The sequence below is a fragment of the Excalfactoria chinensis genome, chromosome 20 (genome assembly GCF_039878825.1).
Source record: "Excalfactoria chinensis isolate bCotChi1 chromosome 20, bCotChi1.hap2, whole genome shotgun sequence".
NCBI classification, from domain to species: domain Eukaryota; kingdom Metazoa; phylum Chordata; class Aves; order Galliformes; family Phasianidae; genus Excalfactoria; species Excalfactoria chinensis.
This window is the reverse complement of record NC_092844.1, coordinates 576731-601494: the sequence shown is the minus strand read 5'-3', so window position 1 is coordinate 601494 and position 24764 is coordinate 576731. Positions and strand designations below refer to the sequence as shown.

Below are 24764 nucleotides of genomic sequence, written 5' to 3'. Positions count from 1 at the left end.
GGGTCGGGCAGCTCACACAGCGCTCTATGGAGCCCCACAGCACGAATAGATCTGCTCGCGTTACTTTTCTTTCTGCCTCTCCTCCAGCCACACGAGGGCAGCCTCGGGCTGCTCCATGCAGCGCCGTTCCCGTGCTCACGGGAGGGCTGACAGCCTGAACCCCGTCTGCTGCCCTGCATAGACTTGCACACAGAGGTAAGAGCTGCCACGGCCGGAGCAGCTGAGCGCAGAGCGGAGGAGGAGCCCGGCTGTACGGCCAAGCAGAGGGAACCGCCATGTTTTATTCAGAAAGCTTGCAGGGAATTCAGGGGAACAGATCTCATCCCACCCCCCGCTTTCTGTGTCTGCAGATTCCAGCCTGCGATACACACACGTTTATGGTCGGCTAAGTTAATTATTAAAGAAAGCAGCTGCTGAATAATTGAGTTACCACAGAAATCACCAACCAACACTCCCTCTTTCAGTCCTTAACACTGTATGGCAACAGGAGCCCAAATCCCGGCAGCCCTGCCAGCCTGTGCTTTACATCATCCCAAGGTTACAAGTTGTCGGAGCTGATGCTCTGACTCTCCTCCTGCAGCTGGGAGGCTGTGGTGTCTCCAGGCGAGGCTACATTCAGGTACCCGATCTCTGAAGGCTGAGAGGGGGACAAGCAAAAGGACGAATCCTGGCTCTCAGCTCCTCCTTCGGGCTTGGCATCGTGCACAGGCTTCAGGCTGCTGAGGGAGTCTGGCGGTTCTCGTGGTGGGAAACTGAAAACACATTTCCTCTCTTCAGTCGTTCTTTAAGCATTATTTGTTTCCTTGGCACCTGCACAGCCGCGGTGCACCTCTGTGAGGCAGCACAGGGCCATGGCTGAGCCCAAGTGCTCAATTCCTGCCTTCCCACAGGCAAGGAATAACCCCCTTCCTTTTTGTTTTAACCCACAATACCTGGCACGGGGAGATGACGCCGACACCTTACTCTGTAGCTGCCGTTCAGAGAAGTTGGCACTCTTCAAGTCCTGGAACAACAGAGACTTTCAAAGGGGGAGGTGCATGTCAGACCCTCAATTTCAACATACAGCCTTGGACCTGAAGGTGTCCCCCGCTCCAGTACAGGTTCCTTGGCTCTACAGTGCTACTAAACAAATCTATCCTTTGAATCTGAACCTTAACTTCAAAACAAACAAACCAACCCCAGAGCTCAGGTCAAGCAACCAGAAAGAAAGAAAGAAAGAAAACACAACAGGCTGCACAAACAGGCCCTGAAAGCACTTTCATTTGCAACCACTTGTTTCCAAACTGGGTTCAGTTCTAGCAGCAAATTCCATACAAGTTCAAAGTCAACTTGGGGTTTATCATTCACTCCCTCTGGTTGCAGTGCTTCAGGAGATCCCAGGGCCCATCACTGGTGTTAAATAAAGAGGTGAAGGCAGCATTAAATGTCCCTGCTTCATCTTCATCTCCATTTGTGAGATGACCAATCTCACTGAACATCAGACCGATGTTTTCTTTAGTCTTTCTTTTGCTGCTAACATGCTTGGAAAAGCCTTTTTTTTTTTTTGTTAGAGAATACAACCTGTGCTCCCGATCTCTTTACCAGTAACTCAAAGGGATATTTTCATCACCCTTGGACTTTTCATCCTAAGTTCATTGCTTAACAAGCAAGACCAGATAATAACCTGAGTGCCACACCAGCTACCCCAAAAGTTCTTCACCAACAAAGCCAATGCAGTCTTGCTGCATGCTTGGCATCTCCTTTCCATCCAAAGGACTGGCTCAGCCCTTCTCCAGCACCTCAATTGCAGCTACAGACACTGACCCTCCCAGCAGGACATCAGCTCCCACCACCTGTCTGCAGAGATCAGGACATCCCAGAGGGTCTCACCTCTGTGTTGGGAGCATGGATGCTCCTCAGCGTGCGCTGTGAGCTGTGCACATGGCCAGAGAGATGGAGTTTGCTCTCATGCAGCCGCTTGTTCTCCTCATCCAGAATCTTCATTCTGGGTGTGTTGCACAAACAAGGCACAGGTCATTTCCCTTCCAGCCTCATTATGCTTCCTAAAGGACTTCTCCTTTTTCAACTTCAGATCCTTTTGCCACCATGAACTTTATCTGTATGCCAAGGGTTTTGCTGGGCAGAGGGCCTAATTACATCTCACAGCAATTAAAAGCCCCAGCACTAATGACTGAGGCACAGTTTGGGCTTTCCTCCAGAGAAAATAAGGATTCCTTCATAGAAAGCACAGTTGCAGACATGCGAATGAGGCAGGCTCCCAGGGGCATCCCACTAAGACATCGCTAGGTGCCTACCTGCTCTGCAGGGCAGCAACCATAGACTTGTTGTTCCAAGTGGTTTCCTCTTGGTCAGTTATCCTCTGGAGGAGCCGTCTTCTTTCCTGGAGTAACTTCTCATTCTCAGTAGTGATCTGTGCAATCAGTGCCTTCCCCTGAGCACCGTGGCAGAAGGAAACAACAACCAGAAGTTACGCTTTGCTGTTCTCTTCTGTAAACCTCACAGTCTCTCCCAGCACACCACAGGCACTGAAGTGCCCTTCTCAGGGCTGCTTTGTTCCTTTCAAGAAGGTTTTCTAGAAGAAGCAGCTCTTACACAATCAGCTCTAACTATTCAAGACTCCTGTCTACCATTGCAGGGCAGGTCCACCTCTGCTGAAGGTGCTCTGCAAAGCTTATTGTGGCAATCTCCTTGCAGGGAGAAGAGATGCTCTGCAGTCAACTTCCCTGCCTTCCCTCTGTGGGGAAAGCTCCGGATGAGTTCTTTTACCTTTTCCACTTGGAGTTTTGACTCACTGAGCTCATTTTCAAGTTGCTTAATTCTGCTGTCCCTTTGTTTCACCTCTTGGATAAACGTCGCTTTGGCTTTGCGGATCTTTTCTTTGTGGCGGAGCTGCATTTCATTATATTTTCTGAGGAGGCACAAACACAAAGATGTGAACCCTTCTGTGTTTTAAACCAAAAACCAGGCAGAAGACATTCTGCATTTATTAAGGCATCTCAAAGCCTGAACCAGGAGCTGCAGCCACCTACTGAGCTCTGTTTGTCCACAAAGCTGAAGGCAGAATGAGTGTGCTGACTTTCTAGACTGCATCTTTCACTGTTGTGTCTGACCATCTGGCTGTTTGATTTTGCCTTGCAAGGCTGGATTAAGCATCAACCAAGTGGAAACTGATTGGGGAAAGGACCCAAAGTATCCCTCAAAACTGACTCCCAGCTTTACAAATCCCAGCCCTTCCCCCTCAGGGTTAAGACAGTTCTCTCAGTGCTAAATAACAGGAGAGACTTGAAGGGCTGCAGAACAGTCAAATCTGGTGCCACTATCAGGCAAATAAAGAGTAGCTCCTGGGTAGGTTTTTTTTCTTTACCTTTCTTTTGACTTCACATCCTCTGTGACTTCAGTCCTTACCTGACATACAGATCCTTCTGGTTCAGGAGACGGACTCCTTCTGCATAAAGAGCCTTGTTTTCTTCCTTCAGCAGTGAGAGCTGCTCTGAAAGCTTCTGACTTTCCTTTTGACACTGGAGGTGCTGGAAAACAAACATTTTTTCTATTTTTGTGCATGCCTTCAGCCACAGGAGCTCTCCACTTCCTTTCAGTCTGGTCTCCAAAGCTTCTCTATCATCAGTCCCGTCCACTCTGCTCCTCAGCCTCACCTTGGGCGATGAGGACATGTGTGTGCTGCAGCTCACCTCGCCTGAGTCAGTTTTCTTCTCATCTTCCAGGGCGTGCAGAGTCTTGGCCTGCAGCTCCACGTGCATCTTGGCCAGTGATGCCTCTGTCTCCTGGGAATGCCGCAGCTGCTGCCGCAGTTCCTCCACCTGCTGCTCCAGGAGCTTCCTAGAAGCACATTGGTGTGACAGTGAGACGCTGACACTGAGGTCACCTCATCACATGCCACCCTGAGGTCTAAAAACAATGTAGTGAACTGCATCTAGCCCAGGCAACTCAGGGTGGAGAAAGAAATCAGCACGCCCTGAATGTCCCCATGTCCCAGTGCCACACCAAAAGGTGAATGCTGTGACTGGAAGCATCAAACCCAGTGTGAAAACAGCTGTGCTGGGACACAGCTGGACCAACAATGCTTGCACCTACAGATAAACTATCACTGCAACAAATCACTGGGCTGGCAGGAAGGGTGGTGCGAATTCTGAGTCAGCCAAAGCCCCCACCAATCTTTTACACTTCATAAAGAGGAAATGCTGTGGGTCTCCCCCAGCTTTATGTACCTTTTCAGCAGCTCCTCACGGAGCTCTTGCTGCACTCGAGCTTCCTTTTCTCGAGCTTCCTTCAGCTCCTCCTCCAGGAGTTTCTTGTCAGAAACACGAGCTTCTGCCAGCAGGAGCTGGTGCTGCGAATCCTTCAGCTTTTGCTGGATCTTTGAGATCTCAGATTAAAGATGGACATAGATTAAAGTTTTCATATTTAACAAGCAGGTTTTGGAATCAAAGGAGTCACAGGAAAGGAAGATTTGCTTGCTTCTACTCAGAAGTGCTCACTTCTGCAGTGACTGCACCCACTAAAAGCAAATCCTTTCCAATAACTATCAGATTTTGGATCAGATACCATGGCATGAATTAGCAACAATCTTTTTTACACTTAACGTGATTCTGCTTCAAAACCAAATCCAGCAATCTGGGTAGGAATTGATGCCACAGAAAATCAGAGTTTTTGCAACTCACAAGATTGCAAACAGCAGCAAGAGTTGTCAGTGAGAGCACAATCCAAGCTCCCTACACCTGCCAGCATCCCAGCAATATTCTCTGAAGTACTGAGCTTTAGAGACAGCAGTTAAGGTAATCTATTTGCCTTATATACTCCCATTAATGACTGACCTGTCTTCTAAAATACATAGTTGCCCCCCCAGTTAAATGCACTTCAGAAAATTGGTTCATGATCTGTTAGTGCATCTTCTTCTGAACTACAGCCACACATGACTGCTAAAATCGTCGCTGATGTTAAGTTAGTCCCCCTCGATGAGTTACCTGTCTTTGTGCTTCGTACGCTTTGGATTTCTCCTGCACGAGTTTCTCTTGCAGACTGTTCTGCAATTTATCAGCCTGGGAGCACTTCAAAAGCTCTTGTTCAAGTTCTTTGACCTTCTGCTGACTCTTCTCCCACTGTGCTGACAGAGAGGAGCAGGTCTCAGTTGTGTCCAAGAGCTTTGTCCGGGCTTGCTTCAGTTCAGCTTTGACCTGAGTTTCAAAGGAAAAAGAAATCAAGTTTGCACTTGAGTACATAGAATCTGAAAGGGGCAACAAGGTTACCAGCTACTGAACAAGAGCAAAATCTAAATACAGCAAGTACGCCATGCTTTATTTGGAGGCAGTGCAATTCCCGTGCAGCTGAGGCAGTGCGTGCATGAGAGAAACACTGTTCAGCCAAATCATTTCTTGGGGGAAAACTGAAGTGAGAGCAAAATATTAACAGACTCCAACATCCACCAGCCCAGACAAGAATGCAAATCAGATCCAGTGTGTTGAAATCGGCACTTCAGACCTCCCACAGCTTGTAAAATAACACGACACTTTCCCCTCCCTTCTCTACCTTGGTGCACTCCTGCTGAAGCAAGAGATTTTGCTTTTGTAAGTCGATGTTTTTCTCCCTTTCATATCTCAGCTCTCTCTCAGCTGAGCTGCACAGGTTCTGCACCCGACGCAGGTCATGCCGCAGCTGCTGCAGCCTTTCCTCCTGCTGCTGGAATCTCTCTTCAGACAGACTCTGCAGGAATAGAGGAACAACGAGCATCAGGAAACAAATCCCTGTTAAAACTAACCTGGCAAACAAAAGCAAAACAACTCAGATCCTGAGTGATTTCTGACAGCATCCACAGTTCTGTGACAGTCTCTAAGTGCAGGTGACACCCAGACCCACAAAGTGAGTGCCAGCAGCAGTACAGGGACAGACACTGCCACAGCAGCCTGGAGACCACAGGGCAGTCCCCCACTTCTGGTACAGACAAACAGATTTACAGGAGCCTTCAGAAATTAATTAAGCTTATTAGCCTGGCAAGAGCACTGTACACAAACTAAAATCCATCTTCCCACATCTGCTTTATCAAAATCCTTCTTCCTAGCATCAGTTTCAGCCACCTGTTGATCTGCATTCTCACTTCCCACCTTCACCCCCTGCTCTTGGGACCAAATCAAAGGCACCTCCCCATGTCGATGCCCGGCTGGCTGGCAACCCATTCTCGGGGCTGTCATCACTTACAGATTTGTTTCCCCATCTGCTCCTATGAAGATTTATTTCAGTACCCTCCCTACATCTTTGAACCTGCTTTGGCAAACCACATGCTTTTCTGTGCTGTCACAACCTGCTCCAACTGTACAGATGGGACGTGTCTTGGTATCACTGCAGCTCTGATTCATTTTTCTCCTTTACCCCTGCCTGCAGGCCCTCTTGTCCTCGAATCTCTTCAAACCCCTGCATGTAATCCTTATTTATCTTAAAACTCTCCATCCTGGATGCCTTTGAAATCTCTTCTTCCCACTATGTCTAAAAACGTGACAGAGGGACATGATGACAGTGCATATTCCCAAGCACTGTACCCAAGGAAGCTGGTCTCTCAGCTCTCCCCTTATGTCAGCCCTGCAGCCCTCCAAGGACAGGCTTCCACTCCAATTTTGTCACTAAATTAGTGGAAAAAAAAAAAATAGAGTGCAGATGGCAAAGCTGCCCATACCTGTTTGATGCTCCCATCTAAACTGCCTGCAGAGCTCTGTGACGTAAGAAACCTGTTGTCTCTATGGACTGTGCCTTGATTCATCCTCAGAGCCTCTTCAAATGTGCTGTCACGCTGTTCCTTGGTAGTCAGTATATCTTGCTTAAGCTGGGCAATTTCTTCCAGCAGCGACTGTTTTTCTTCATTGCTCTCCTTCAGCTGCTTTTCTAGCTCCTCCCTCTTCTTGTTGCTTTCAAGTAATTCAGAACTTGAAAAAGAAATAGCACAGGGAAGAAGTAACTATATATGCCTGAGGGAAATCAGCTTCGGAGGTGGGAGGAAAGCAAGGATATGAGAACCTCACGCAGTGCTCCAGGTAATACCCAAGGCTCTCTGGAGGCTTCAAAGGGGATTTAATCCTAGGTCTATCAATTCTGGATAAGGGTCAGGCTCCCACAGACACCAATCCACAACAGGTGTGTATCCAAAACGTGTGTTACCAGTCATTCACTACCACGTTAACTACTGGGTAAAGAAGCACTTGTGTGGGTCCATATGAGCTGGACTCACAAACAGCCCAGGAGCACTCACACAGTGACCTGCCATATGGAAGTAGGGGCTCACATTCCCCCTAAGCCACCCGTCTGACTTATCCTGATCCAAACTGCATGTCCCAATGAGCTAACTTACATCTTATCCTGGTTTTGCTGAGGGAGGTGCTTATTGACCAAAACTCTCTACAGAAAACTGATTACCCGCTATCTTAGAAAAGAAACAGCTGTGTCCATTCCTACCAGAAGAAACAGGGCATTTTTCAAAGGCTAAACCATCAGCCAGAAGAGGTGAATGGCAGAAAGCACCACGGCCCTTGTTAGGGTTTACCAGAGCTGTTCTTGTTCATCCGTCAGGCTCCGGATCTGCTCTTCCAAAAACACCACTTTAGCCATCTGCTCTTCATACGCCTTTCCATCCATACTCACATCTTCCCATTGCTGTTTAAGTTTGTTAACCTGATCATTTTCTCGGACAAACTCAGAGACCTGCAAGGTCAGAAAACACCACCACTCATTTTCTTTGATCTCACCATTCTGCAGCTCTTCACCCATGAAGACACGCATACAAGTCTGCATGGGAGGCAGCTGTGTGTCGGCTATCACCAAATCTCATTGCTTTATCTGATTTCAGCCTCCTCCTGGCTATCTGTCTTTCTCAGTGTATTACATTGTGTGCCATATTTCTTTACAAAACTGTAGCTTACGAAGCAGCTTGCAGAAAAACAGCAGAAATGCAAGGCATGTATTTCTCCATCCAAATCAATCCAAACCAGCTTGCTGAGGATGGCTGCCCTCCACTTCCAACGTCATCTCTGCCTTAACACCTGGCACTGACAGACCCAAAGCTCAGGACACGGAACAAACATGCACAGGAAGCAAAAGGGGCAAGAAAAGAAGGGATAAGGAACAGTTCAGGACACAGGAACTCTCAACTAGAATGTAACAAGCGTCTGCCTAATCTGGCATATCTACTAAGCACTGGTGAGACCAAATCCAAGCCAAATACTTCCTGAGTGTATTCCAGTGCCAATATTTTGAGTCCAGGTCTCATCCACACACAGATGCATTTACTTATATTGAGCAAGGCAAACACGCAGCTTCTACCTGCATCAGACACTAGAACAACAGCAATTCCTTTACGCTTCTCACCTCTGTACCCAGTAGAGCATTATCTTTTTGTAGCTTCTCGTGGGAAGAATTAATGAAATCTCTGCTTGTTGAAGTTCTTTGGACACTCTGGCTTTTAAGCTCTGGTTTTGTATTAGGCAAGCCCTGTTAAAGAAAGGATTTAGCAATGTAATACATCCCTAACTGTAAGTTCAGATAAAGTGCTTTCTCCACTTCAACATCCAGAAATCTCTTAAAACTAAGAGGAAAAAAAGGAGTTCTAATAAATGCAAGTGCTCTTTGTAGAGAATCAGTTCTTGGAACATGACTTACGTGGTCATTATTAAAACCTACAAGAACAAAAGTATTGCCCAATTTTCTGTGTTTTGGGCATCTGACAAACACAATACTGAACAACTTCAAGCCTTGACATCCAGATGTGTATTAATTAGGATTGCCCAGGAATTCACTTAGAGCTCACTCCCAGCACCCTGCTGGAAAATGATTTCTCCCATATAGCTGCCTTACAAAAAAGAGAATGTAATGCATTTGTGAAGTCAAGGGCCCTACCATATACGTGAAAAACACTTACTACCTGCCAACCTAGCACAGGCCATTGGATTTCACTTCATCTTCTCTTTGACAGAGAAATAGTTTCCTCTGCAGCTTAAGCAGAACCACAACCAAACTTACAAGGACAGATGACTTTTGTCACAAGGTCCCTAGATGATAAGTGAACTATTAAGATGCAGAGGTTAGAGTGGCTCCTCCTGCTCTTCCCATCATCTCCAAACCTGACAGCTCCTTTCAAACACTGACATACAGACTGACGCAGCCACTTCCTAACCTACTTTTCAGCAATGCCTGGTCTATAAGGTAAGCTTTTGCAATGTTAACATGTTGTCTCACAGCACTAAGCACTAGGAAAGAGCCGCCCTCTAGGTGACACCATTCCTCCAGCAAGGCTGCAGTGCGTGTGCAGTTCCACCAATAGTTCAGACCTCCAGTGATTTCTATTTATGTTTAACGAAGTGATTATGACTCACAGATGGTTTAAGGTCACCCGGGGAGGGAAAAACTTCCTTTGTAATAGATGCAACCACCACCACTCCTTGCCAACCCCCCTCGGTCTGACCCAGGCTGTAGATCTGCAGCTATTAGTATTCAGCCTGGTTTTCAGCACCTAACCTGCCTGTGCTGAGCTCCCCAGTCAACCTGCAGTAAAGTGTACTCTAGAGCACTCAGCAATAGGAATAGCACTTTGGAGTTACAGATGGTTCCTTTAAAGCAGCTGGATTTAAAACCCAATGCCAAAAATGCTTTGAAACCTGCTGGACTAAAGCAAAGGGTGAGATGGATTCAAGCAAGACCACCAAAGAGCAACCGTGGATGTTTTATGGAGTCAAAGGGGCATCCCTCCCCTGCAGGGAGTCCCACTTCAGGAACTACAAGCAGATCCTCCTGAAAGAGCACTGCCCGCTTCCCAAACTAGAATGTTCACAGCATTCTTCCTGGGAGAGCAGTGCAAACCTGTAGCTGATACACATCTGTCTTCCCAGTACCTTCTTCTCAGCCTTCAGATCTTCTCTTAACAACTCAAGCTCAGATGCAAGTTGTTTTCTCCATTCCCGGCGCTCTCCCAGCTGACTTCCCAACTTCTCTATTGTTTCCTGACAGCTCTGTAGCATCTGGAACAAGTGAGATCGAGAGTCACTTCCACAGCATCATTCATTCCAACAAAATAGAAACAATCTGCAGAAATTCCATTTTCTAGAAAGATGAGGCTGAGAAAAATGGTTCTACAAAGCTGCCAGCAGGACTCCTGCATCTTAAGCCTTGAGCTAGTTGAACATTACTGGAGCATTAACCTGAGGCAGGATATCTGGGCGGGTTGATTTCCCACATATTACAAACTCTGACTTCCCCACAAAGAAACCTACAGATCCCACTGGTTGGCTGCTAACACGTGTAAACCTGTTTCCTAAAGAAACCCCCTTACCTCTTGCATCTCCTGTGCTCCATCGGATGCCTGCTCTTCCCCACTCATCTCCGTTTTGTTCTTCTGCACTTCAAGCAATTCCGTCTCTAAACTCGTGATCTTAACACACACAATCACAGGTTAAAACTAAACCAGCTCTTGCAAAAGGCAACAAACGTAGCAACTTCAGAACAAATCCCACGTTTGGAAGTGAGGAGTAGGGGGTGGATACAGACTGCTGCCAAGGCAGGCTGGCTGCAGCTCAGACCTTTCATCCTGCTGTTTCAAAGGCCAAGCAAGTCTGTTCCCTAATTTTACCAAGCCAGGATTTAACAGCAACCCAGTGGGGTGAAACACTCAGGGCTCACATAGAAACCCCTTTCATGACCAGATGACAGCCTACAGCTCCAACCAGACTTAGGAGCTGTGGAAGGGATCTCAGCAACAAAACAAACCTGCTCTCCTCAGCCCCCTGCCAGCCTTTGCTCCCAAAGCTGATACACGATAAATCTCTGTTATTTACCTTATTTTTCCTCCAAGCCATTAACTTTTCATTATTTAAGCTGGGCAGGTAAATCCCATTCTAATGGTAGAACAATAGTCACATTGTATCCCGCGTCCTCATTCTGTGTCAGCAACCTTTGCAGCCAGGACTTCGGTAGGTGTGCCAAAGCAGAAAAGATTCCCAAGTCCTGTTCACACGGTGCAGCCTGGCAAACTCCCAGGGGTGCTGCTTTCTCCAGGCTCCAGTGCACTCGTATTTGTGCAGCTCTTCCCTCACTACAGCCAAGGCGCCCAAAAGCCTGAGCAATGAATAATGCAGCTCCGCTGCACTCTGTCTTTACAGACGGTGGATCTAACCAAGGCTTTGCCTTCCTCTTCCATCCTGCAGGCCCCTCTCCCACTGCCATTTGTAGCCTTGCATCTCCTTGGCTGCTTGGAAGCTCCAGTGAACATCTCCTGACCTCGCACAGAGGGGACAGGGCTGCTCCAAGGAGGAGCCAAGGGAGGAACTCTTGGCCAAGCAGCAAGGCCTCCAGACAACCAAAGTAAGTGGAAAGTCCCCGACAGCCTGTATTGGGGGTAAGGCTTTTCCGTTCCCTACACATCTAGAAGCAAAAAAGTTTTCCAGCTTCTTCTGTTCTCTGGCTAGAGATTAGAGGAGAAGACCTGTCCTTAGGACTATTCAGCTGCCCCAGTTGAGGTGCACTGCATGCCCTGCTAGGCAGTGCTCCACAAGTGCCATGGAGCAGTGCTCCTCACAAAGCCACCTCTAGAAGGATGGAGCCCTCATCACATCACTACGGCAGCCTCAGGCTGAGAAGTTTCACCAAGCATTTAATCTGTGCTCAAGATGTGAATGGAAATGACTCTGACTCAGCAGGTCTTGCAAGCAGGTCTCTAACATCGCCACAGCTCTGGTAAATGAGATAACCATCACGGTGCTTCAGACCGATGGTGTCCTAAAGACTCCCAGATGGTCACATGCAAATAAGCCGAAATAAAGGTTTTCTTAACCTCCTGAAGTCAAAGGATCCTTTGAACAGCCTTGTGCTGCTAACAGGAAAAGACCCCAATTGCCCTCATTTTGAGGGTGGCCAAAATCAAGTAGGACACTTAGGAAGGCACTTTTGAAATCACCTCTTAAGCAAGATAGAACGGAACCTTTCCAAACACATCAGCTTATTAGAGCTCTTCAGAAAGATGTGTCCAGCCATCTCTGCTCTATTCAACAGCAGATGCTGCAGCATGAGAGAACTCACTGTCCTCTCAAATTCAGTAGTTTCAGCAAGAACGTCCACAGACAAAGCAGAGCCCTCAGAGCACTCAGAGCCCCAAGTACCTCAGTGTCTGCAACTGACAGGTGTCCAAGACGCTGTACTCAAGAAGTCAGAAGTGCAACCCTTCATCACCAGCATGCTTAATTAGCGATCTTTCTTCAGATCAGGTGGCACCAGTGCCCCCATAGTAACCAATTTCTTCTGTTACGCAGGTCTGGAGAAGGAATGGGGATTGAAGCCAAAGCCAGGCCTTCCATCATGACCTCCTGCCTCTTCTGAGCCCCAAAAGGACTCCTGGCTGCCTCAAACCTGCTCTTCAGCAGGAACTGCAGGCAGAAGAAATAGCCACCCAAGGCTGAAATGCAGCTCCTCAAGGAACCTGACATGGAAGTCTGTCAGGAGTACTGATGCTATCTGGGACAGCCTCTCAGGGGAAATAAATGCTTCCAAGATACAAGAGGCTCAAAGGAAATAGCTTCAGAGAAGACATGATGCAATCCGAATTTGAATCACAAAGGCTTTGCTTCAGCTCAGACAAGAAACTGAAGGGAGCACAGCCCACATGTACAGAAGGGCTGTATGTGAAGGGAGTGTTGCCTGATCTTGTGGGTTCTGGACAACAAATTAGTTTGTTAACAGTGCTTGTTCAAGTGCCAAAAAGGGAGAAGTTGGAATAGACGGTGCTGCTGTACTTCCTTAGGGATATGCATACCTCCAAGCAAGTGTCTATTTTGTATGACTGACAGACTTTGCAAGTAGTGTTTCTTGCCAAACTAAACAAAGCAGCATGCAGCTTTAGGACCAGCATAATTTCATTTTACCAATGAATATGCAGAGAGACAAGCAGCTAGAATTAAACAAAACCAAACAGCATTTCTCCCATTCCTTACTTACTTTCCAGTGAAGTCCCTCCACCTCGCTCTCAAACTGTTCCTTGTCCTGCTTTGTTTGGATCTGTGTCTCTCCCAGAATTGATTCCAGCTCTTCATTGCATTCTACCAAATCCTCGTGTTCCTGCTCAAGTTTGTGCAGCTTGTGAAGGAGCTCTGAATTCCTGCCCTCAATGTTTTCAATCACCTCTTGGCACCTGCACACCAATGACAACCATTACTAAGACTGGATGTGGGATGGGATCAGACAATCCTTTCCTCCTTGAAGGTCTTAGAAGCGGCTTAGCAGCAGCACATCCTGAGCAGTCCACCTGAGAATGAAGCTTTGTCTTCCCTTAAAAATCCCAGCTTATGTATTTAAGTGTGAAAGCCAAGTGTCTCAGTACAACTCCTGGACAGCAATCAAATCCAGAGAAAATCCTCCCAGCAGCAAAACAGTTTCAAAAACAACACTTCTGCCTGCAGGGAGCCACAAAAGCCCAAAACCAGAAAGCAGGAGAAAGTGCCAGAAAACAGCCTGCATTCTTGATACGCATCCACATAGGACTGCATTACCTCCAAACTTTCTAATTCAAGAGCAGAGAAACAAAGCTGGTACCAAAGAATACTCTAGTGAACCCAGTACTTAAATGTACTCTGTAGGACAGAGTAATAGCAACCAGAATGCAAAAAGGCATACAAAAAGACAACGTATTAAGGATTTCTACATTGCAAACCTTTTATGAAGAGTTTCACTACCCTGACATCTGTCTTCTTGATCTGAGCTAGCTTTGCCTGTAATACAATCCCCTTCAGCTCTCCGTTCATCCTTCGTGCCCTGTGTATAAAGAGAAAACAAAAAGTTCACATGCAATTAAGACTGAAGTATCTTGGCATGATGTGATTCTAAAGCTTCCCAAGTCTCTAACAAATGAATGGGACACAAGCTACACCTGCCTGTATTAAGATAATCCACCAGTCAAAGAGTAAACCCCCCCCAGACCTGTAACAATTACAAAGCCAGCAGTGGGCATTAGCTTACATCAACAGATATGTAGAGTACATCTATACACACACAGAATGGACTTACTTTCTGTGATGGCAAAGAAAATACCTGCTGTGAGCAAGCTGCAGCTTCTTCAGTCTTGGCTGGTGTGGGCAGGGGAAACCCTCGTTTCTCACCCCTTTGATACTCACTGATCTCTTCTTTCAGCTGTTCAACCTTCAAAATAAAAACACTCGTACTTTTGGTGGATGTTCACCTGGCTGTCCTATGGGATTAAGATCCTTCTCAAGCTGATAAACTGAAGATTCGTTAATATTAATTGCTCATCTTGAGGGACTGGCTGAGACCACATGGCTGGTACCACCAGGCAGCCTCAGACCAGAGAGGTGAAAGCAATAGGAGGTCAGCATGCACCTCACCCACTGTCCATGCTGCTCTCAGACAGAAAAACAACTTCAGGACACACAGCTCCCATGGCTCATAAAGTACTCTCACAGCTTTTACAGATTAGAATGACAGCTTTCTATTACACCAACAGTTAAATTCCATCTTCCTAGGGGATAAAGATACTTAAATTTTAGCTTGACAACATGTTTGCCTGGAAGTGATCTCAGTCTGGCTACGTTTCTTTCTGTGATGAGAAGTCAGTCTCAAATCTTAGGCCCATCTCTATTATCTGTAGATGTATGTATGCATGTGCAGCACAGACTGCCCTGTAAATCCAAGTTTTAGATTATAGCATGACATTAAGAATCAGCATGTTTTGAATGCTGAAACTTGTAACAAATTAGATGTTTTAATATTCACTCCTCATTGACCACCTCACTAAGGAAATATCCTATTGAGAAAGATTGCTGCATTAAGAGAATTCTAATCTCACTACGTGAACCATTTAACTAAGAGCAATGACTCTGACTTAGGATGTTTATGAGCCACATGACACGAGAACTGCAGTTCTGGAAAGACTCACAGCAAAGAGGGGGGAAACACAGAGGCAGAGCAGGGAAAGGAGCCCAGCTGAGCATCAGGAATCAGCCCAAGACTACCAGCTGTCAGCAGCCAGCTGACCTAGGGAACAAGCCAGGACAGGATGGGCACTCACCAGATCAAGAAATGTTTTTCTTTCCAAGTCGAGTGTTTGGACCCGCGCACGCAGTGCCAGAATTTCCTTGTCCAGCCTGCTGTTGTGCTCCATGGCCTTCTGCAGCTCCGTCCTGTCTGGACACAGCACATGGCCTGGTCACCAGCTCTAACACTGCCTCAGCCCTTTGCCTCAACCAAGCTCAGAGCAGAGCTATCACATGAATTTCTGAAACTGCACTGCCTTTATACACAGGTATGTAACAGCGGAGTGCAGATAGATACACATGAGCACAGTGCTCTCACTCAGACAGAGGTTTACAATTCCGGAGATCCAGGGTTGATACCAGCACTACCAAGCTGTGCCATGTTTACTGTAGGAGCACAGCAATCTCAAGTGTAAATCCCCAACCAGCCTCCACACACATGTGCTACACTCTATTTCAAGTTACAGCCAGAACCAGCAGCATGGACAGATCTGGTGCCTGTCTACAAAATGTACTTCAGAGTTTGGAACAAGTTTTCTTATGAGTGAAAACTTGCAGCACAATATTCACTATTTGCTACGAGCAGAAAGAGAACCATAGTGTTAATGTATTGATATTTAGGACATGATGAATAGAGCAAAACGTACGGTCATATAAGCCTGAATCAATAAACATATGTAACCATCAGATGAATTAACACAGAACAGTATCTTGCCTGCAAGAATTAGGAAAATATATCTGTATTGGGAGCACACTGACAGCAATAGGTCTACCAAGTGCATGCACACTGGTCTGCTACTCCTAAGTATAGCCAGTGAAAAGCCAGTTTTCCTTAAAGACACAAAGAATTTTCCCTTTTCTGCTTCAACTTGGCTTTTCCTCAGGCAAAATTAGAACCATACCCAGTGTCTTCATTCCGATCCAGCAAGAACAACAGAAAAACCTCAACCACAACCTCAGATCCCACTTCCAAGCAAGGACTGTGCAATTGGATTTTCACTTTCTGCAATCTGAAGTGGCAGGGGAGGGGAGGAGGAAAAATCATCAAGACAACCCTTCTATCAGTGCCTTCATTTGGACAAAAATCCTGTTTTATTACTAAAGAAAGTCTTGATGTGATTTTGGATTTCCCCTGCTTGTGAATTGGGTTACTTACCACTCTGCCTCCATTCATCCATGCCTTCTCCCTGGCTCCCAGGCTCTTGCAGCACTGACCACGGAGCAGCTCCTAGAAGAATAACAAAGGCAGTTTCACTGTGGTCACACATTTCTGAACACAAAACTCAACTGCATTTCTGGTGCACTTCTGTTAAATTTATTATAAAATTGTAAGAAGACTTAAAGAGTCAGTCAAGAGGTGGGCAGATAAACCACTGCACATGATTTAAAATCTCTAATGTCCATCACTAAACACCCAATAACAGGGCTAGAAACTGCCCAGGAGCAATCTTATATTTCCCCATTAACAGAAGCAGGCAGCTGCAGGTTGAACCAAAATATGTCACTCCAGTGGAGTCCTACTGAAAATCAGAGATTTGCTTTCTACTCAAATAATCTGTTTGTTCACAGCTCTGCAGCTCATAGGGAAGAGAAGTTATGCAGGATAGACAGCATCGGGAGAACTCACTCATCTTGCACTCTATAGCACGATATAGCACAATAAACCACATAGACATAGCAAGCATCAAACCCTTACTCACAGTTTGGAAAGCCTTGGATTAATTTGATACTTAGGGAGATCCACTGAGAAGAGTCATGCTGCATCCTGTCCGAAATCTGGGGAAGCAGTGCCGTTTGGAGGCTACAACACAGCACATGCACTTTGCCCACAGATGCATGTATATCAGTCAATACACAGAGCAGATAACTGCAGAGCACTCGTTTCAATGCCTGTGATTAAAAAGCTATAATGATGGGTTTGGAGGCTGGCAAAGAGGGTTAGGGACACATCTGAGCATCGTGAAAGCTGCAAGGTTAGAACTGTAATCCGCAGTTCACACAGCAACACTGCCCAGGTCCTACTAGTGTTCTAGAGTGAGTAAACTGTTGCAAATGCTGCTCACTGCTGGCATTCAATTCCACAGAGCTGGAGACAGGTGAAGTAGCCCAGAGAAAAAGCATCTAGGGGCTGTTTTGCTGGGGGGGAGGGGGCCTGCAGGAGGCAGCAGTGAAGCTTTAGGTACTGTATCTAGAAAACAGGATTTCATCCTGACTGCATTTACTAGATACATTCAGATCTCCTCAGTACTGGGGTAAAATCTGACGCTGATTTTTTCACACTACAAGCAGGACAGCCTTTCTCCAACTATCCTACGTAAGAATTGCAAGGCTTACAGTAAACAGAGCTGGGCTAAATGCCAGCTAGTAACAAGGAATGGCACGTAGCCACAAGAGAAGCTCTTACCTACTCGGCTCTGCTCCTTTCCCTGTGCAGCCAGCTCATCTTTCAGCCTCTGGATCTCTTCGTGAGCCATCAGCAGCCTCTGTGTAGCCTCAGCTAGGTCTCGTTCTATTCTCGCACGTGATGCCCGCTCCCTCTCCAGCTCTTCCTTGTAGGGCTGAAACACAAGCTAGTGTTGCAATGGAAATGAGGTGACTCTCGCATTGACCACAGATGGCCCCTCCATGCTCTTCCTGACTCGCTGGAACATTAGTGGCCACACAAACAGAGAGCATGTAAGCTTATAGAGGCATGCTGCAAAAGGAACATGCCAAAATACAGACATCAAACAGTGTGCCATGGCTGTTTCCTACAGAGCTCTGCTCTTCCCCCTTTGAAACGATGCAGTTCATTAAGTAGCACCAAGGTGATATGATTGCACTGGCTGTGTTTCCAAGCTCACTCACACCTCATCAGCACAAATCTCTAAGTAACCTCACAGTGTGCTAAAGAGCAGACCCACTGCTTGAAATCTCACCTACATGCCATGCCATCAAGCAATCAAATATGTAAATGTATGTAAATGTATTACCTCATTAACTGTATCCTCAGCACGCTGCATGGATTCACACTGTTGCTGGCATTCGTCTTCCAACTCTTTATGAATATGAGCAAATTCATCCTTGCACAGAAAGAGATTTTAAGAAATCAGCACTACAAGAAAGCATCTTGCCATGTATCCCTGGACACTAGCACACTGCATTTTCAGTTCCAACATGCCTTGATTAGCAGGGTGCTATAATCGTGTCTTATAAAGAGCAACTTTCAACCAGAGATATCTCAACATCTCTATGAAGATCCTTCACATGTATCAGAGACAGCTACAAAAAATGCATGTTTACACCCAGACTGTTTGAGCTTCCAGCATACGAGTGAACAAGCAGGAAGCAACTCCTTTGAGGATTAGAAAGATTACATGTTCCAGTTAAAAGGTTAATGGCTCTTCTTACTCTATTACCTTGGAACACCACTGTGACTCTTATGATAGTGTAGAACAAGTGTCATGCTACCAAAAAGAGGAGAGTGCTTAATCAACAGCTTCTGGCTTACAAACATAAACATCAATGCAGAATTCCTGTTCTAGATCTCATCCGTTTGCAGTCATGCTCCTTGCCTGCTTACTCTTTAAAGTGATGGATGTAACCTGCATTTACACCTAACAGGGGTAAGCATCAGCTGCATCTTCAGAAGTACGACCTCCATGCAGAATGGTCTGGATTCAACATAATACTAGCAAGCACCTGCATCCTCCAGCTGACCTGGCTCTATTTCACTTACTTAGCTGCCATACTGAAGGAAGAGTGTATCCAATCACGGTGGGTAAATGCCCAGTGGCAGGTTTGGTTAAGTGGCATTTCACTGGGAAGAGTTACAGCTCTGCTTCTTCCTAACCAGGTTAAGTTCCATTACAATGCTTCACCAGAAAAACAGACAATTTTCTGCAATTGTCTGTATCAAGTGGCAAGACAGTCACAAGCAGATCATTCAGGATACATAGAGACATTTTCTATTCACAAGTGGGAAGCTGCACCTCAGGGAGCTGCCCCTTGCTGGTTTCTTTGTTTCTGAGGAAGATACTTACATCTGAAGCTGTTACTGTACCAGGAGTGACAACCAACCCCACAACAGCAAGGCAGGGATACTCTAGCTAGAAATAACATACCCCTGCTCATTATCCCTGTGCAAGCAGATCAAATCAAGCAGAAAAACACAAGTGTGAAAACCTACTAAAAAAATTAAGTCTATGCAAGCACTGGGAATCTGCAGATAATTGTGCTTAAAGTATCACAAAGACATCTTCTTTCCCAGCATGCTTTCCATCACCTCGAGCAGCTCAACCAGGGCATACCTGAAGCTGTGCAGCACACAGCCTGTCTACACAGCTGTGTGAGTTCAACTTCTGATCTGTGACCTGAAGTTTCTCCAGCAGCGCTGTTCTTTCCACCAGTAAATAAGCAATCTGTTCACTGACGTTACTGTGAGCTATTTCAGACAAGCCTTCCTGTTCCAGCATCTCCCGGACCTCCTTCAGCTGGGCTTCTGCAAGGCAAGGCTTTCTGTGAGCAAAGGAACAAAGGAAGCCCAACTGATTCCTTGCAGATCTCATCCCAGCTCCAGTAAGTACTCCCTTTCACAACAGCCCCAGTTTCTCCCAATACCCTTCAATGGCTCATAGAACTTTTAGCTTCTCCACTTGCTTTCCAGATCCCCCGCTCCCTCCTATCCCTTGCTTCAGCCCTAATCCCACTGTCCTGATGTTCCTACTCATACCCACTACACTGCCCGTCAAGAAAGCGACAGGACTTTCTGCACCTGAGTTCTCTCACCTTTAAGAGGGGCAAGTTATTCAGGCCATTTCCCTCTACCCAGCAGCAGTTTCACTAACCTCATTATCCTTGAGCCTCTTAACCCTTAACACAGTTTGGTGGGAACTAAACAACAGATTAGAAAAGCCTCCAGATAAACAAAACAGAGGAGCAGGCAATCACAAACATCTTTGAAAGAGCAGACAAAATGCCATATCACTCAGTATGCGGTGAGGAGGTAGATCTGAACAGCACTCTTTTCCCCCATGCACATTCCTCCAAAAACAGCTGTAATCCCACAGACTGCTTCTAGTAACAGACCTCCAAGGCCTCTCCTGTAGGATTAAAGGTGTAAAAACCCCTTTTAGAATCAAACTGACAGCTCTTCATCATTTCTCCCAAAGTTCCAGCTAGGAAGACTCTGCACTGGGAAAGGCTTCAATGGCTTTCAAAGCAAATTGAAAGTAATGGCATTCCCAAGAGAAGCTGGTGTTTGGTTATGGCTAAGCACTGTGGTGTGTAGGGCCATAGTTGGCTTTACTGCTCATTTCTCATCAGCCTCACAATCACTTTTGCTCCAGCTATCTGATGAATATGAAGAAAACGATCATCTCTCCCAACTCAGCCCAAACTAGATGATAGAAGTTGACACATGCTCTCAGATGGGAATCAAGGAGCTGTGGGTTTGTATGGATGAAGGAGGGATATTCACACTGTCGTGCTGCTTAAAGAGCTAAACACTGGAAGTGAAACAAACATTTCTAGTACTCTTACACAGGACACCACTCTGGATACATCTGCTCCACACTCCCACACACTGGGTATAACAGGAGACCCAACACAATCACACCCTATGGCTCAAATCAATGGCATGTTTCCACTCTGCATTTTGTAGCTGGCTCTGTCCAGCCCTATGAATGGAAAACACCCTGCGGTTTCGCCTTCACCCTCCCTGTGGTTACGAATTACAGCTCGTTCCACAAAGAGGTCAAACACAGCTCGTTTGCTGCTTCCCCCTTTGAAGCAAACCGCAAAGTATTGCATTCTGCAATTGAAAAAATACCTCACCCCTTGCTCCATATGCATTAGGAAAAGCCAACAGCTCATACTGAAGCAAAAAGCCCACCTAACACCCAACATGCCCTACAGATTCCTGCCATGACTTTGCCAAATCCCATCTCTGCTCCCAATGAAGGTTACAGCTCCTCTGAAAGCTGCTCTGACTATGGTCGGCAATAGGACAGCAGGACAAAGGGACTGACAGCTCTGACCTCCTACAGCTGCTTCTAGGCTGGTAGTTTTGCTTGAAAATATCCGAATTATTGAAAGGCCTGGGTTGAAAAGGACCACAGTGATCATCTGGTTTTGACCCCCCTGTCACAGGCAGAGTCACCAACCACTAGACCAGGCTGCCCAGAGCCACGTCCAGCCTGGCCTTAATGCCTCCAGGGATGGGGCATCAATTTGCCTTCCATCCAATCTTCGAAAATGACACTACATGATGTAGCTTGTGACAAGAGGATCTAGACATTTTGCACAGGCTGAAGAAAAAAAGATTTGAGAGGATGAGGGCAGCCTGCTGTATATAGCACAGACTAATGCTTGTAAATCCTCCTGATTTCTCGCCAGCATCTCACAAACCCCTCTCTGCCATATCCACGCTTGAGGACAGCAAACACCTTCTATGATCAGTGTCATAGCAGCACAGTGATGTGTTCTCACAAGCAAGTACACACTGCACAACCACTTCTTTGGAAGCAAGCTTTGTATTTGCAAAGCTGCCTTGCTTTCACAAGGTTTCCCTTCCTGCCACACAAGGACAAGCAATTTACAGCTATCACACCCACAACAGGAGCTCATCCATGCTGCCTACATGTAAGCAGTACAGATATTATAACAAACAGGCTACAACTATTCTTTTTGTTTTGCTCTTAAATCACTGAAGGTCTCGACTGCATTGTGTTTTACTGCTGGTACATTTGTTTTTCATAAAAGCTTTGGTAATTCAGTGCATGAGTTATCGATCTGCCCTCCAAAAACACTGAGGCACATGAGATGAGAACCATCAGAAATGGATTATGAACTGCCTCGAGGACAGGAAAAATTTCACTCTGGGCAGAGGTATCAAATGAGGTAAGGCTGCATCAATAGCTCAACATAAAACCAGGCATGGCTACAGTGACTCTCCAGACCCGGTACTCTGAACTCTCCTTAGTCACATTTCTGTTCAACAATCCCAGTGGGTCACAAGACCGCTTTCTCCAGCCCTGTTTTGATAAAGCCTGATCTGCAGTATCTTGTCCCTCCTAAAGAAAAACAAAACAAAAGGCACAGTGAGACCTGGAGGACAGTCAGACTCTATAGATCCAGGCCCTCTGCCTGCCCTACACCCACAGGACTTGAGACGAATCCTCTGAGCTGGTTTGCACACACTCCAGTAGAAAGCAGAGGCCCAGACAACAGAGCCAGCAGCAATGCAGTACCAAACCCTGCAACCACACAAGAGGCAGCAGAGGCACAGAGACAGATGGGCAGTGTTCTTTGCAAAGGAGGAAAAGTAAGCAGAGAAGAACAAGAAGAGAAAAGTGGTAGAAAAACAATACAGTCCAAGGAATGACCCATAAGCAGCTGAGGCACATCCTGTCCAGAGCCACAGACATTCAGCTGGAGCAAGCACTTACAAATGAGAACACAGCCACCCACTCTTAAGACTGAGCTTTCAGGGGGGCATGGCTGACATGCAGACACAATCATTCAAGGACCCAGGACACAGCAATGGTGGTATTCCACAGCCTCCAATTCAAAGCTGCTGCCAGGCATGAGACAGCAAAGCTCCAGTCCTCCAGCTGCCCCCCAGTGCATAAAAGCACTGTACAACCACAGAAACCCCTCATGGATGGCGGGCTGGGAACAACCTGGTCACAAATAGCAAGCCACCAATGTAATGGGCACAGAACTCATCATCTGAGCGTTAATCATTGCCCAACAGCCATGAGAATCCTTAAAAACACAAAAAGAAGAAAAGAGCAGAGCCACCAACAAGAAATAAATTCCAGCAAAGCTTTAGGGACATTTCTACCTCCTGCCTGCCACCTGGTGGGGAAGATGAGGGGAAAAAAAAACAGTAGTTTTCTACCATAGCAATGTTTGCAAGAAGTCACTCCATTGTCCAAGTCACAAACCACCATCCAAGTGGCTGCAGCAGCAAGTGGCTCCAGGAGACTAAAGGGGCCACAGAGGAGACAGATTTTCAGACTGGGCATAAGCTCACCTGTCTTTTAAGGTCACACCATCAGGCACGCTCCCTAAGACCTACAGGCTGCCCAGAACCAACTCTCCAAACAGCAATTAACTTCCCCAAACTCCCATATCATTGCCCAAAATGAAGTGTACGTAACAAAGAAACTGTTCCAGCTGTGTTTCTCACCCCCTACCTTCACCACAGATCCAAGATAAGGCACAGCACAAAAGAGCTAATGGTAAGAACACGCTGTTAAGAGTACTCAGTATACAAAAGAAGACAGGAATAAGTCAAGGATGAAATGACCCTATGTTTGAGAGAAGAGCAAATTATTTAAAGGAAGAGACCATAATCCAAACAAAATGATGGCACTGAAGTAAACACAAACCACAGGGTCTGAACTGCCATTGCAAATACACCAGTGTCCTACAAAGTTGTCTTTAAATCTACATGCCTTGTCTAAACAAAATCCAACAGCAAGCTGCTTCACCACCTCTAGCAGGAACACAGCTCAGCACTTGGCTAGCCGAGGAGTTTGCTGTCAGCTAGCTCTGGGCTGGGGATGCACAGAGAGGTAGGGATGCCCCATCCCTGGAGGGGCTCTAAGCATCTGATGGAGCTGTGGGTGTCCCGGTTCATTGCAAGGGATTGGACCAGATGACTTGCACACCAGTGAAAGGAGCCTGGCACCATTCATCAGACACCTGCTCTGTAGATATTTACAAACATGCTGATGAGATCCTCTGAACAGCAGCAGGGCTCTCAGCCTTTCCTCATACAGGAGATGCTCCAGGCCCTGACTCTCTCTGTAGCCCTCCCCTGCTGGGCTCTCCCCAGCAGATCCCTGTCTGCCCTGAACTGGGCATCCCAGCACTGGGCCCAGTGCTCCAGATGTGGCCTCCCCAGGGCAGAGCTGAGGGATGGAGAACCTCTCTTGCTCTGTGGGGTCCCATTAGCCTTCCTGGCCGCTAAAGCACACCGATGGCTCATGGTCACTCTGTTGGCCACCAGGACACCCAGGTCCTCAGCAGAGCTCCTCTCCAGCCATGTCAATGTGGGTCAAGGGCTGCACATGCAGTTATTCCCCCACAGCTACCGAGCTGTACGCTCACTCTTCTCGAACCTCCTCAAACACCCCCATGCCCAAACATCACTTATTTCACACAACCTGTCAGCAGCTCTGCAGGAAAGCTGCCCACACCCCCACTGCAGAGGGTTGACTTACCGTGCTGCAGCCGCAGCTGCGCCAGCTCCATCCCGAGCCGCTCGTTCTCCCTCTCGCACTCGGCGATCTCTGCATCCCGCTCCTGGCTCAGCCCGCGGACGTGGCCCACGTAGCGCTCCACCTGCGGACACAGTGTCAGCTCCTTCCACAACCGGCCGTCCGCTGCTTCCAGGCCGTCTCCTTTCCCCGCCGTCTCTCTCAGCGCTGCCCACACGCTTCATGCCGTGGCTCCGGCCCTTACTTCTCTCAGCTCCTCGGCCCGCCGCCGCTCCACGTCCCCCAGCTTTGCCTCGGCGCGCCGCAGCAGCCTCCAGGCCAGGCCCAGCTGCTTCTCCGCCGGGTCGCCGAGGTCCGCGCCCTCCGCCTGCAGCCAGCGCCGCACGTCCTCCGCCGGCACCGGCGGCTCCACCTGCGTGGAAACGACAAGAGCCGTGAGCGCCGTGCGGCACAGCGCCGGCACGCAACCGCGGAGACCGGGAACCCACCGGCGCGGCCGCCGCCTCCATACGGCGTGAGGCCGGGCCGCGGG

At 47.2% G+C, this 24764-nt stretch overlaps 1 protein-coding gene across 3 annotated transcripts; it reads right to left on the bottom strand.

Moving 5' to 3' along the window:
* Window positions 1-250: 250 nt before the first annotated feature.
* CCDC30 (coiled-coil domain containing 30) lies at window positions 251-24764 on the bottom strand. 3 transcript variants are annotated; one of them, XM_072354390.1, is made up of 26 exons: window positions 24721-24764; window positions 24477-24644; window positions 24236-24356; window positions 19313-19503; window positions 17996-18085; window positions 17428-17593; window positions 16180-16251; window positions 15059-15174; window positions 14065-14172; window positions 13688-13788; window positions 12976-13168; window positions 10322-10420; window positions 9885-10010; window positions 8365-8487; window positions 7544-7701; window positions 6683-6929; window positions 5545-5718; window positions 4983-5192; window positions 4227-4384; window positions 3690-3837; window positions 3406-3527; window positions 2767-2908; window positions 2295-2431; window positions 1870-1984; window positions 933-1003; window positions 251-752 (listed from the first exon to the last, which is right to left on the bottom strand). In XM_072354390.1, exons 1-26 carry the CDS (start codon window positions 24739-24741, stop codon window positions 539-541), a joined length of 3591 nt encoding a protein of 1196 aa, XP_072210491.1. In that variant the 5' UTR covers window positions 24742-24764; the 3' UTR covers window positions 251-538. The 3 variants fall into 3 exon arrangements, with proteins under 3 accessions (XP_072210491.1, XP_072210489.1, XP_072210490.1); XM_072354388.1 differs by having other exon boundaries at window positions 253-752; window positions 933-1018; XM_072354389.1 differs by having other exon boundaries at window positions 253-752; window positions 933-1018; window positions 17428-17581.